Source organism: Giraffa tippelskirchi, chromosome 4, assembly GCF_054371585.1.
Source record: "Giraffa tippelskirchi isolate mGirTip1 chromosome 4, T2T-mGirTip1v1.2.pri, whole genome shotgun sequence".
NCBI classification, from domain to species: domain Eukaryota; kingdom Metazoa; phylum Chordata; class Mammalia; order Artiodactyla; family Giraffidae; genus Giraffa; species Giraffa tippelskirchi.
This window is the reverse complement of record NC_137278.1, coordinates 199,607,920-199,622,163: the sequence shown is the minus strand read 5'-3', so window position 1 is coordinate 199,622,163 and position 14,244 is coordinate 199,607,920. Positions and strand designations below refer to the sequence as shown.

Sequence of the window (14,244 nt, the reverse complement as noted above, 5' to 3'; positions counted from 1 at the left end):
GTGTGAAGGCAGGTGTAGGGGGACAGGTGTGTGTGTGGGGAAGGTGTGTGGTGTGTGCAGGTGTGAAGGCAGGTGTGGGGGGACAGGTGTGTGTGTGTGGGGAAGGTGTGTGGTGTGTGCAGGTGTGAAGGCAGGTGTGGGGGGACAGGTGTGTGTGGGGGGGGAAGGTGTGTGGTGTGTGCAGGTGTGAAGGCAGGTGTGGGGGGACAGGTGTGTGTGTGGGGGGAAGGTGTGTGGTGTGTGCAGGTGTGAAGGCAGGTGTGGGGGACAGGTGTGTGATGTGTGTAGGTGTGGGGGGCAGGTGTGTGTGTAGGGGGAAGGTGTGTGGTGTGTGCAGGTGTGAAGGCAGGTGTGGGGGGACAGGTGTGTGTGTGGGGGGAAGGTGTGTGGTATGTGCAGGTGTGAAGGCAGGTGTGGGGGGACAGGTGTGTGATGTGTGCAGGTGTGGGGCAGGAGCAGGTGGTGGGCAGAGCGGATGGCATGCTGTCCCCTGAGGCCCTCCCTCTCTCCCCCTGCAGGTGGTCACCAACAGAGACACCCAGGAGACCCTGCTGTGCGTCGCGTACGTCTTCGAGGTGTCAGCGAGCGAGCACGGGGCTCAGCACCACATCTACCGGCTGGTGAAGGAGTAGAGACCAGGGACAGGGAGGGGGTGACATCACGTGTGCAGGGACGAGGGGAGGGGCCCCACAGGGGCAGCCCCCCGAAGCACCGAGAGTTGAGGTGGTGACTCTTCTACCCAGGAGCAAACTCTGCCTGAACCTGCAATTGCCCAAGCCCAATAAACCCCAGCTCTGTGCGTCTTCAGAGGCCCCGTCTGGCTGCGCGAGCCCCAGGAGGGCTGAGGGAGAAGGGGCCAGATGCCGCCCCGGGCGCGGCTGTGAAGCCAGGGCTCCGTGGACTCGGCCAGGATGGTCGCCAGCTGCTGCCGCTCAAGATGGCACGTCCCCGAGCTGTCCTGGAGCTTCTGCCCCTGGCTCCAGCCACAACGGGAGGCCTGGGGACTGGCGCAGGTCCCTGGCCTGTGCATCCTGTGTGGGCATGGGGAGCGATGTGTCTGCTCCCCTTCCCCCACCGCTTCTGCTGCCGCTTCCCCTGAACACCCATCGGGGAGGCCGGCCCAGCTCGGGGGTGCATTTCAGGTGTGGAGGTTAGACGGGGATAATCAGAGCTCTTTAGCTCAGTGGACGTGAAGTCTCTGGCCACGCCAGCTGCCCGGGGTGGGTGGGGGGGTGGGGTGGGTTCCAGGTCAGGGGAACCCAAGACAGCGAGGGTGGGAGTGCTTGGGCCAGCTTCTGAGTGTGGGTGGGGGCCCTGGGGTCCCTCGGCGTCCTCTTTGGTGGTGAAGGCCAAGAACATTGGTCCGAGGTCCGCACCGTGTTAGTGGTCTCTGAGACCATGCAGTTGGCATGCCTTGCCATTTCACAGCAAGCGCCTCCCAGCCAAGAAGCCTACTGGGTGATGACCACCTTGGAGCAGCTGGGCCGACCACCCCCTCCCCAAACGGAAGGTTCTGTGCCCCCTGGGGATGGAGGAGGTGGGAGTGAAGCCCACCCTGGGCCTGGAGGGGACCGACCCCTCAGCTGAGGGAATTTCCCTGGTCTGTTCCTCCTGGCAACTGGCCTCAGTCCTAGGGCTCCCCGCTGCCCGCCCTGTCTCAGCATGTGTGTCCTTTCCTCCCTGTAGAGGGGGACGGCCTTAGTGAGGAGGACGCGTCTGTATAGTGCCTGATGCAAAGTGCACTAAAGAGATAAAAAGTTGTTACCATCCTCGTACCCCTCCTGGCCCTTGGGATGCCGGGACCGGCTCTTTGCTGCCATCTAGTGGCTGCTTGCTATCATCTTCCCTAATAGGGAACCACACTTTCCGGAGCCTGGAGCCCAAGGGGAGCAAGAGTCACCCGCAGGACTTTTGTGTGCTGATCTCTCAGGGACGTGTGTGGGGATATGAAGTGAATAAGATGGTATTGAGGAGGTGTTGTGTGGTTAGGAGCCAGGGCTCTGGAGTCAGCGGCTAGGATTGGAATCCTGGTGCTCAGCTTCGGACTAGTGTGGCCTTGGGGAGGTTTCACCTAATTTCACCGTGCCTCAGTTTCCCCATCTGTACAATGGGTATAACAATAGTACCTACCTCGTATATGTAGAGTGCCTAGCATGGTGCCAAGCACACGAGTGTGTGCCGTGAGTATGCATTATTATTAATAGCACTGACTCCTTGTAGTCTGAGGAGTCAGCTTGGGAAACTCTTAAGTGGGGATGGGCTGGTCCTCAGAGCAACCGGAATTCAGAGGTGGGAGGGGGTGGGGTGTGGAAGGTTCAGGGAAGAGGCAGAAATTGAGAGGCGCTGCTTCTTGAAAGAGAGGCATTGCCTAGATAAACAGCTTGAAGAGGCAATCTGCTGGCAGCTCTGGACAGGGCAGGCGGACCAGCCCTCCAGCTTCCTTCTGGACAGCTGCTAGACCCCGGGCCAAGCTGTGTCTCCCTCCTGTGTGCCAGGGCCCGGCTCTCATCTATAGACGACGTGATGTGGAGGGAGGCGAGGGGTCCCTGAGTCCCTGAGAATCGTCTTCTGTCCTTGTGTGGTTTGGGTCTGGGGAGGCTCTCCTGCCCACCCCTGGTCACCATCACGGCCTTTGCCCTCCCACTTCTCCACCCTTGTTCCCAGAGCTGTCAGAATAAAGGGAGCCCGTGACCTCTGCGCCCCTAGCAGGACTGAACCTTTGGACAAATGCTTGTGTATGAGCAGCCTTGGGCCCTGGGACGGATGCACAAACTAGGTCTGTCGTTTTGTGTCCTGGGTCTAGGGAGTCCATGTAGATGTTGGAGCCAGGGGCTGGCTGCGAGTGTTCCCTTCTCTTTAGGACCTGGTCTCATCAGCCTGATGGACAGTCACCTACTTAGAGCTGGAAAGTCCAGACCGGTCCGCCACCGAGAACATAGATCTAGGCGCCTCTCCCTGAGGTGCAGTGCAGACCATGACCTGCTTCTCCTGCGGCGTCATCTCACACACATCCCCTCCTAGCCACTCTCTGCCTTTAGCCTTGGCAACTCATGTCCCCTGGCCAGCAGGCCCCTGGAGAACTGTCACTCATTCTTGCAGAGCCAGCATGGAGCCACTTCTGCAGAAGGGCTGCTGGCTCCTGCCTAGCGGGGCAAAGGCATCCCACTCCCAACCCATCCGGGCACCTGTCACCCATCCCTGGGCATCGGGGCTGAGACATCTCTTCCATCCTCACCCAGGGGTGCTGTGCTCTCCCCATTTTAAAGATGAGAGAGGGGCATCCAGAGAGGCCAGCTAACTTGCTTGGAGTGTTCTGGAATCTGAATGCATGTATTCACCAGCTTAACACATGTTTATTTAACTTCTGGTTCATGCCAGGAACAGGGATGTACAGATGGCTGAGACAGAGGGGGTCTCTAGGCAGCTTACGTCTTACTGAAGAGGAAAGACAAACCGAGCGGGTAAAGGACAGGCAGACTGATGGGGGACCACCAGGAAATGAGAGAGGACCTGGGGCCTGGGGAGGGTGACGTGTGCGTGGGGACGGCGGGGAGGCCGTGTCAGGAACCGAGAGAGGGAGCCGCAGGTCCAGATGTGGCCCAGGCCCCAGCCCCCAAGGTCAGGAAGGGCTTGGATTTTCCTCTGTATGATGGGAGGTCCTGGAAGGATTTTAAGTGAGGGAGTAAGAGTGTCGAATCTGGTTTCTGGGAAACAACACAGGCGGCTGTGGGCCACAGAGCAGTGTCGTTGTTTCCGCGTCTGTCTTGCCCTCGGACTCAGCATCGGGGGCAAGGGAGCCACTGCAGGACAGAGGGGTCCTGCTCTGTCACCTCCTACAATCCAAACCCCACATCTGGGGCATGGAAGGGGCCTGGTGAACATTCGAAGGTGTGTGATCTGTGCCTTCGGGGCTGTGAGTGAGGGTCCTGGAGTCTGTGGGACCCTCCTGATGGCACTGGGAGCCAGGAGAGGGGGACATGGAAACTGGATGGTGCCTGACCCGTGGGGTCTGGTGATTGGGCAGGGCCCCAACGGTCATCAGGGACTTTCCATTGAGTGGGGGTGCTCTTGCTAATGGGGGGAGCCCCACGCAGCAGGAGTTGAGGGGCATGTGGACTGGAGCCAATGGGTGAGGAGCGTGGGGCCGGGGCACCTGCTCCCCTCCCACCCATGGGACTCGAGGGCAGTGAGGCCAGGGGCGGGGGTGGTGACCACAGGGAGCTCCCGACCCCGCAGGGACAGGGCCACCTGTGCACACCTGGGCCACACCTGCCCGGAGGAGGGGCAGAGCTGGAGCTGGGTCGGGCCCCCTTTTACCTGGTTATCCCAGGGGTCACCGTGTTTGACCCCTTCTGACAGTACTGTCGTGTCAGCCAAGAAAGGAAGCAAGAAGGTGAATCTGGAGCAGTTGTTCTGAGGATGGAAACCCGGAGCCAGGTTTCTGGGGGCTGAGTCAGTTTCTTACCAGTTGTGTGGCCTGGGGCGAGTGACTGAGCTCCGGGAGCCTTTGTGACCTCGTCTGCGAAATGGGAATGGAGTGGGCTGACCGTGGGCTGCTGTGGGGAGGAGGGTGAGCACGCATGTGAGGGGGCAGACCCACACCAGGCTTGCGGGGCACGATGCATGAAAGGTCAGTCCTGACTCTGCCCCTGCCACCCCGGCCACACACTTACACGTTCACACTCACAGCACATGTACAGGCACACACATGCACACAATACAGCACACCCAGCTACACACAATATACACACTTACACAGACACACACACCTACACACTCATTCATGTAGTTATCACATACACACATATGCATGCACCATACTCCTATACACACACACATTGAATATACACTCATACACACAATACAGCATACCCAACTACACACACTGTATACACACTTACACACAGACACACATGCTCATTCGTGTAGTTATCACATACACACATATGCATGTACCACACTCCTAATACACACACACTGTATACACATATGTACACAGCACACACACCTATACACACTGTATACACACTTACACATAGACACACATACCTACACACATTCATATACTCATCGTATACACACACATATATGTACCTCATACCTACACACACACACTGTATACACACTCATGCACACACATACAGCACACACTCACACACATTATATGCACACTTACACATAGACATACACACCTACACACTCACACATTCATACACTATCACAAACATACCGCATGTACCACACACCTAGGTACACACACATTGTATATACATACATACACACACATATAGCACACACCTACACACACTGTATGCACACACTTACACATAGACACACACACCTACACACATTCGTATACTCATCACACACACATGCATGTACCATACACCTACACACATACACTCAACATTCATCATATAGACACACATACCACACACACACACACACATTTTTAGAGAAACAGAAGCTCTGGTCTGATGTCCTTTAAAAGGCAGAGAGAAGGGACTTTCCTGGTGGTCCAGTGATTAAGACTCTGGGTTTCCAATGTAGGGGGCATGGATTCGAATGCTGGTTGATCCCACATGCTGCAGTATGGCCAAAAAAACAAACAAAGGCAAGAGGAGACCTCGGGGCACCTGGTTCAGCCTAGAGGCCACCGTTTCAGACTCTCCTCCTCACTCTGTGGGCGAGGGGTGGAGTGGTGAGGTGGGGAGTCAGAAAGAGGGAGCAGGTGTTCTTCATTGAGAAAGTAACTCTGGAAAGGGAGCTCCGAGCCGCTCCGTTAAGAAGCTGTCTGGAAGTGGTTTTTGTTTCACGTCCTGCGATAGCACGGGTGCGGTGGGCCTGTACCTCCGAGGAAGGCTGGAGGCCTGCGGGAGGAAATGGTATCTGGGTTCATGGTTGTCTGATATTCAACTTCAAGTGTTTTGTATTTTGCTATGTAAACCCCCTTTGTCTCCAAACCTCAGTAAAGTCTGCTCCACACACAAAGGCGTCTGTGCGGTGATTTCTTTGTATGAAAATGAAGGAGTCCCTGCTGACGGAGCACAAGGCAGCAGGTCCAGCTGGTCCGGCTGTCAGGGAGGACGAGCCTCAGCCGCCACCTGGGCCAGACAGTCCCTTCCCTCCTCCTTCGAGACCCCGGGGTCTGTGTGCACCGCGGTTCTAGACGCATAGCGTCAGCTACTCCATAAACAGCAGATGGACTTAACACCCCCTGCATTCGAAGAGTGGTCAAAGTCAGAGGTTCAGGCCGGGCCTGGTGGGATGCAGTCCCTAAGTTGGCCTTCTGGGAACGTGACGTTAGCCTTGACCCAGGAGTGAGCAGGCCCACGGGGCTGGCTGGCTCCCCAAAATCACAACCGCAGGTTATAGTGGACTGAGGGGCCCAGACCCACTTCAGTTCACCCTGAGCTGCACCGTTCCTGGGACCCGGGACCCAGGTGTCACCCCCACCCCTCCCAGGGGCCCTTCCTTCGTGGGGAGCCAGGTCACTGGTGGCAGGTGTGTCGGGGGATGTCTCAGAACATGGTTTGGCTGTTTCTGGTCCACCGCCTGGTTTTGTAGAGCCTGGCAGCTAAGAAAGGTTTTTATTTTTTATTATTAAAACTTTTTTTTATTGTAGTAAAAGTCACATAATATAAGACACACTGCTTTAACCCTATTTAACTGTACAGTTTGGTGACACTAAGTGTGGTTTTTATGTTTTTAAATGGCTGAAAAGAAATCCAAAGGACGCTAGCACATGGCCTGTGAAAATGGTCTGCAGTTCAAGTCCCAGGGTTGGTAAATTGGGGGTCATTGGACTGGGCTGTGGTGGCTTGGCTCACGGTGGCCCTTTCCAGGAACTGCTCCCAACTCCTGAGTCAGAGAGTGACCAAGGGCCTCCCTCAGAGCAGGGGCCAACGAGGGCCTGTCCAAGATGACAGCAGGAGCGGCCATGTGATGATCCAGGAAATGAGACCCACTGGGAGGGCGCTGAGGTGGGAAGAGGGGCAAGGGGCATGGGTGCAGCTGGGGTGACATCCTGCCCCTCTCTCAGGGGGCCACATCATCACTGGTTGACCTGAGTGAGGGTAGTGATGGTTTCAGAGGTGTGGGTCCTGTCCCAACCTGACCTGTTTCCTCCAGGTCTGTTTTAGACTTTACTGTTTGCGCTGGAGCCTTTGCTCAGACTCCCAGTCATCCTTGATCATCCACCCAGTCATCTGCTGGTCGTCCACCTCTGCTTAAGAGGGTCCCGGATGCCCGTGGGAGACTCTGAGCAGGTGGGCAGGTGTGGGTGGGGGACTGGCTCATCTGTGACCATCCGGTGGGGTTCTTGTCCTAGGGAGCAGACTGCTTTAGGGTGTTGCTTTCCTGGCCTTGTCTGGTTCCATGGAAAGGGCTGCCCCAGTTTCCTGCCATGGAGAACTGTCCGGCCACCAGCATCTCGCAAACCAAGTGGGAGAAAAGCGCCCCAGTTTTGCCCACGGATCCCCTGTTCTGCACAAGCCTCTTGTGCTCGCTTAGACCTGGTGTCCCCCAGCCCTTGGGGAAGAGCTCAGACTTCCGATGGAGCTGGGAGGGGGAGCTGCAAGGAGTCAGGAGGGGCTCTGGGGCATTGATCTCTTCCTGAACTGACTTGGAGCAGCCCTCCAACCCCCGCCGCCACCACCACCTCCGCTTACAGAGACACCTGGAGCCGTTGGCTCTTGACTCTTGGTGAGTTGGGTCAGTGGTAGAAACCATGCTCCTTTCTGGCTTCCTCTGGGTTAAGGTTCCGGTCTTTTGATCTGCTAAGTCAGCACCCATTCTTGTTTTCCAGCTCCTGAACTTTCCCCCCATCTTTCTGTTCTCTTTAAGATGTATATCTTAAAAAAAAAAAAGATTTATATCCTTGAGGAGTTATATCTCAAAAAAAAAAAATATCCCTATGCAGTCATCTTAGAAGGGTTTCAAGAGAAAACAAAGATGGATGTGTGGAATCTACCACCTTCGTGCCAAGTCACTTATTTGAAATGTCAATCTGGCTGTCAGGTGAGGATAGAAAAGTGGAGGGCAGGGGTGGGGGGCAGCAGGGAGACTCCATTAGGAGGTGGCTGCAGAGTCAAGGGGAGAGAGGACAGTGCTCTGGATGCGGGTTAGTGGCGGAGAAGAAAGAAAACCAATGACCTTGAGATGTGTTTGAAGACCATCACTTTGATTTCCTGAGGCTTGGGTCTGGGGTGGGCGGGAAAGTGAGGAAGCAAGGTTAACTCCAAGGTTCCTGGCTCAAGTCACATATTACAGTGATGGGAAAGACTCGAGGAGGAGCAAATATGCGGGTGGAGATCGGAGCTGAGTTGAGATTCCTGTTAGACCTCCCAGTGGAGACGTCCATAGCAGCTGCCCTTGCGATTCTGGAATGAAGGGGAGCGGTCAGGGCTCGGTCTAGATTTCACTGGTGCCTGGGTTTGTATTTAAGCCCTTGAGACTAGATGAGATTACTTAGGAGGAGAAGATGGCTGGAGAAGAGGAGGTGTCGCCAGGACTGCCCTGAGTCATTCCAACATTGAAGGGCAGAGGAGAGGGGGGAGGAAAGCAGGAAACAGTGGCTTTCTTCTCAGTCGTAAAGAGAAGAAAGCATTTCTAGGGGAGCTGTGCACTGGCATGTAGATTAAAGTGAGGAGAGAGAAACAATCATTTGGGGCAGAGATGCCCTGGTTTCCCTTCTTCCTGAATAATAGGATCCCCCATTTTTAGCTGGGCACATGGCCCTCAGAATAAAAACCATATTTCCTAGTCTCCTGTGCCACTAGATGAGGCTAAGTTTGATCAATGGAAGCAAATAGAGCTGCAGTTTCCAGAAGTGTCCTAATAGAAAGAGGGAGACTTCCCTGATGATCCAGTGGCTAACGATCCACACTCCCAAAGCAGGGGGCCTAAGTTAGATCCCTGGTCAGGAAACTAGATCCCACATGCTGCAACTAAGAAATGGGGAAGTCAAATAAATAAATAAAAAGAAAGAGGGCATGCTCTTCTTCACCTCTCCTTTTCAGCTGACTGGATTGTGATGTAAGGGCTGGATTTCCTGCAGCCATTTTGAACTAGGAAATAACCTTAGGAATAGAAGTTACCAGTGGTAAATCAATAAGGTAAAAGGATCTTGGGTCTTTGGTTCCAAGAAACACCATTACAGCTCTGGACTGCTTTTATATGAGAGAGAAACAAACTATCTTCTTTAATCACTTTCATTTTGTGTTTTTGGTAATTTGCAGCCAAACATATTTCTCACTAATGCATCATGGCATAATGTTTGAAGCATGAATGGCTATAACAACAACAGTAATAATCCCACTCCTGGCTCTGTAGCACTTTTCAGTTTACAGAGCACTTTTTTCTTAAGGTTTATTTATTTTTGGCTGTGATGGGTCTTTGTTGCTGCTTGAGGGCTTTTTCTAGTTGTGCGAGCGGGGGCTACTCTTTGTTGTCATGCATGGGCTTCTCTTGTGCAGCACAGGCAGTAGGCACGTGGGCTCAGTTGTTGTGGCGAGTTGCTCCTCGGCATGTGGAATCTTCTGGGATTGAACCTGAGTCCCCTGCATTGACAGGCGGATTCTTAACCACCAGACCACCGGGGAAGCGCCTACAGAGCACTTTTAAACACACTGTCTTGCTTGGTTTTGCAGCTGCTCTGTGATGCTGTAGACACTTTCTTCATAGATGAAGGAACCAAGGCTCAGAGGAATCGCTCACTCTTGTCACCTGGTTACTACATCGCAGATCTTGTGCTTCCACCTGGATCCTCTGGCCCCTCCCCTGGTGACTGTAGTGGGGAGCAGGTTAGGAATGTGTAGGAGGTTTTGTTCCAGATGCTGGTGCTGGGCGGAGAGCTGGGAGCTGGCCCCGGAGACCCTGAGAGTCACTGGCAGTCATTGACAATGGAAGTTTTCTCATGTCTCTGGAAAATGCCTGTTTGCACAGGGGTGGAGATTGTGGAGGATAATTAGAGAAGTAAAGATCAGACAGCCACCAACACTGGAGGGAAATGTGCATGCCAGCTGGCGGGCGAGCAGTCCCATTTTGGAAGTAATTGGGTAGCAATGAGATGTTCAGAGCAAGAGCCTGCTGAGCTTTCTGTAGGGGGAGGGGGAGGTGTTTTCTTGGTATCAAAGGGGATCTGCTTCTCTCTGCAGACTCCTTCCCAGAGGCTGAGCCCAGTACTTCTGAAGCTTGGCACGATTCTCTCCTTCTGCTTTTCCTCTCCAGTCACTACTTGGCCGACTTCTTTCCAGTTTCTTTCTCTGAATCCCCCACTGATCCTGATGTAGACACTTTGTGGAGGCTATATATGCCTATTATCACTTACAGATTGTGGTGGAGAAACAGACTTTAAACAGACTTTAAACTGATTACGAGTTTGCACCTTTCTAAAGCAAAGGGCGGCAGAGGATGAGATGGTTGGATGGCATCACCGATTCAATGGACATGAGTTTGAGCAAACTCTGGGAGATAGAGAAGGATAGGGAAGCCTGGCATGCTGCAGTCCATGGATGTCGTGGAGAGTCAGACAGAGCTTGGCCCCTGAACAAAAAACAAACAGCAAGTGAAGGTGGGATGACTTTTCAGTGACTGCTAGAGGTTACGAAATTGGGAAGTACAAGCTGGAATTCAAAGCAGCCTTGGGACTCGAGAAACCCCACGCCGCCCACTCCCCCACCTCCCAGCTTCAGCCCTAGAAAACCAGGAGCCCCTGGGGAATGCTGTTCTGTCTATCCCACCCAGGCCCCCTTTAATCTTGACAGACCGCCCCGGCCCCGCTCCTGGAGGCACATTAAAGCAAGCCTCACATGCCTGCTCCAGGGAACAGCTCGGCCCCTCCCCACTTACTGGAGGCCCGCTTGCTCTTCCCCTTCATCTCCCTGGGTCTTGGATTCCTGGCCGTGGTCCCTGGCTTTGATATTTGCTTCTGCTCCCTTGGGTTTGGCAACTCATCGCATTCCCCTTGCAGCTTTTCGGGCCTCAGTTTTCTCAATTGCCCTCTGCTCTGTTTCTGCCTCTGGTCTGTGTCCTGCCTCGGCCTTGAGCGAGGACCACCCTCCTCTGGCCTGGGCTCTGAGATGGAAGTGGTCTTCAGCTGTCATTGTAGCCAGAGGCCTAAGAAGACCTAGATATACTCTTGGTCATAGTTCTTCTCCCTTGAGAGAGAGAGATGCACAAAAGAGGCTCAGCAAGGCACTGACCACTGCCTTTATCAGTGGAGACTTGGACCCCAATGTCGAATTCTAGAAGGGCTGGCCTGAAAGCCTACAGCCCAAATAGGCCAAGTTTATCCCATTAAACAATTGCTGAGCACCTGGGATGTGTCTGGCATAGTTCCCGTGTCTGCTCCTGGGATGCAGCAGTGAATAGAATCAAAGTCCACATCCTGGGAGAGCTTATATGCTAGCCGGGGATCACACAACAAATAAGCAAAACTGGGCCGGCCTCCTGTTCTGCTTATCCTTCCCATGGCTGTACTCAGAGAGTCTTGGATCTGGTCTGTGTGATGGAGGGAGTGAGTCAACGGCAACAGAGGGCGTTTGCTTCAATGCCTCCTTAGAGGAGACAGTGACCCCCTGGTCCCACTGCAGTGTGATAGCAAGACGGCTTGTTATCAGCCACAGAGACACAGATGTGGCCAATCTGGCTGAGGGGGCAGCTCCGGCCCTTGGTAAATGGGACCCCCGAGAAGAGCCACATCCGTGTGTGTTCACATGAGCAGAGCGCGCACTCAGGGCTCAGAACCCATATGCTCTCACCCCACCCTCCCAGAATCAAAATCTGCAGGTGATTCCTATGAACAGTGCATTCTGAGAAGCAACAGGCTAGGCTTTCTGACCAGAGGCAGAGAAAAGCCCCGCCTACCGCCTGAGACCCTTCAGTGATCACTCCTCCTTGTTGGAGGTGAAGCAGGAGATGGACTTCCTCCCCTGGGAAAGGTGTGCATTTGATCAACATATCATCACTGGTTTTTGGTTTGTTTGTTTTGCTTTTGAAGAATTAGTGGCCATCTTTAAAATGCAGCAGAGAAAGACCTGGATTTTTAATCAAATCAGTTAAGGCATTGCTATTATTTCTTTATTTTTAATTTTTTGGCTGCACCGTGTGGCAGGTGGGGTCGGGTCTTAGTTCCCCACCAGACTGAACCCAGGCCCCCTGCATTGGAAGCACAGCGTTTTAATCGCTGCACTACCAGGAAAGCCCCTCTCATCATTGTTTGATTTAGTTACTATAAATAAAATAGTATCAATAAAAATAGAACTTAAAAAGTTAACAAATTCAAAATGGGTGCTTCATTTTCATTTGACTTGTAATATTTTCAGCGGTCAAAAATTTCAATGAATATCATTCTATACCATTCTATTAGTTTATAAACTACTAAATCACTATTAACTGAGTTTTTGATGTCTGAGGGGAAACTTTTATGCATGGGCAAAGATACTTCAAGTTATTCGTGTATTTTAATTTTTTTCGGTTGATTAAAGTTATAAATTTTATTAACTTCAACTTGCAAATCCTGCTATTTTGTTCAGAAAGCTAGTATTTTATGTTAAATCTCTTTTTCTTTTTGATTAGTGTTTAATTTGCTTACATATTCTCTAAACATTTACTATCATTTACAAACTTGTTTAAATTAGGTTAGACAAAACTATAATTAAGCACTTCAAATATCTAACAAGGCACACTTACAGATCTAACAAAATTTTAGACACTTAGAATGTAATACTAAGAACACACACTATTCATGAAACAGTAAGTTTCAACTTACAGATCTAAGCAGACTTATTTAAACATTTAACCTTCTCACTTAATCCACCTTAGTATTAAATCGACATCATAAGTCTAATATATCACATACTTTTATACTTTTCCAACAACTTAAAAAAGCAGATAAAAATTGTTCATTTAAAAATGGTTAATTTCATGTTATGTGAATTTTTAAAGAGGATGTAAAATTTAAGTTATAATTTTAGGGAATTCCCTGGTGGCCCAGTAGTTAAGATTCTGAGCTTTCACTGCTGAGGGCCCAGGTTCAATCCCTGGTTGAGGAACCAAGATCCTGCAAGCCACTTGGCTTGACCAACAACAACAACAACAAAGACTGTATTTTTAAAATTACCCCCAAACCAAGATAAAATATAAATCACCCTAATGGTTATAACATTTGAAGTGAATAAGTGACGTTGCTCAGTCATGTCTGACTCTGTGATCATATGGACGGTCGCCCACCATGCTCCTCCATCCATGGGGTTTTCCAGGCAAGAGTACTGGAGTGGGTTGCCTTCTCCGGGTATTACATTTACTGCTACACATATCCTTAAACCTATCACAAAATTTCCAATATCAATACATGTTTGTGTCATTCATCATATTTACATTTATTTTCAAGCTTTGTCCAAACACAGCAAGCAGAATCAGCCTCACAGCTGGGCTGAGATGACTACAGTGAAGGTTTAGGACTTGAGTATCCTTACACTTTGGGGTTACAAGCTTTGTATTTGAAGCTACCAAACTGTTACAGATTCAGAGATTGCAGGAGGCTGGGAATGGAGTCTAGATGTCACCCAACCTGGCAATTATCTGTGGGAGGGACTACTTGGGGTCAAGTTTTGCCTGCCACAATAACAAAATTCCTAAAACCCTCACCTTAAAAAAAAAGACACCTCAGGGCCTCTTTCATCCCTAGGTGTTTCACTGCCTGGATAAAAGCACCAGAAATTCACAGCTTAATTATTAACCCGCACTTGGCTGTGGCATGCACATTGCTGGAATAGCTGACATTTTTGAGAGCTCCCGTGCACCTTTTTTTAGTCTAACCAGTATTCAGTGTTATTAGGGGCTCAGGCTTTTTACAAGTTTTGATTCCTTTCTGATAACTCAGATCGCCAGTTTTGGTTTGTTTTGCTGTGTCCCTTCTTTCAATACCACCTTTTGAATCCTCTGGATAACCAAGCTCTGGCCTCAGCTAGCAGACTTAGTTCTGCTGGCATTTCTCTGCACTGAGATGTGGACTCAGCCATTCTCCAGGGAGCCCTACTTTTTTAAATGGTGAATGTTGTTAGTGACAAATACCTGGGCCCTCGTGGTGCAAATCACATCTTCCACATGGACACTGAGGGCAGGAGGGAATGTCCACTCCTGTCCACTCCAGTGAGAGAGCTGTAACATGAGCTTATGTGGACATGTCCAGTTAACTCCAATCTTGCTCTATCCTTTGGAAAATATACTCTACTGGGGACA

The 14,244-nt window shown here is 51.6% G+C and overlaps 1 protein-coding gene across 2 annotated transcripts in view; it reads left to right on the top strand.

Moving 5' to 3' along the window:
* TEAD4 (TEA domain transcription factor 4) overlaps nucleotides 1-5,991 on the top strand; it is a 67,317-nt gene extending 61,326 nt beyond the window's left edge. For both annotated transcript variants that reach the window (XM_081593907.1, XM_081593908.1), the window contains exon 12: nucleotides 519-5,991. In XM_081593907.1, the coding sequence (XP_081450033.1) occupies nucleotides 519-632 (114 nt within the window). In that variant the 3' untranslated portion in view covers nucleotides 633-5,991. The remainder of the gene's footprint in view (nucleotides 1-518) is intronic.
* Nucleotides 5,992-14,244: the final 8,253 nt, after the last annotated feature.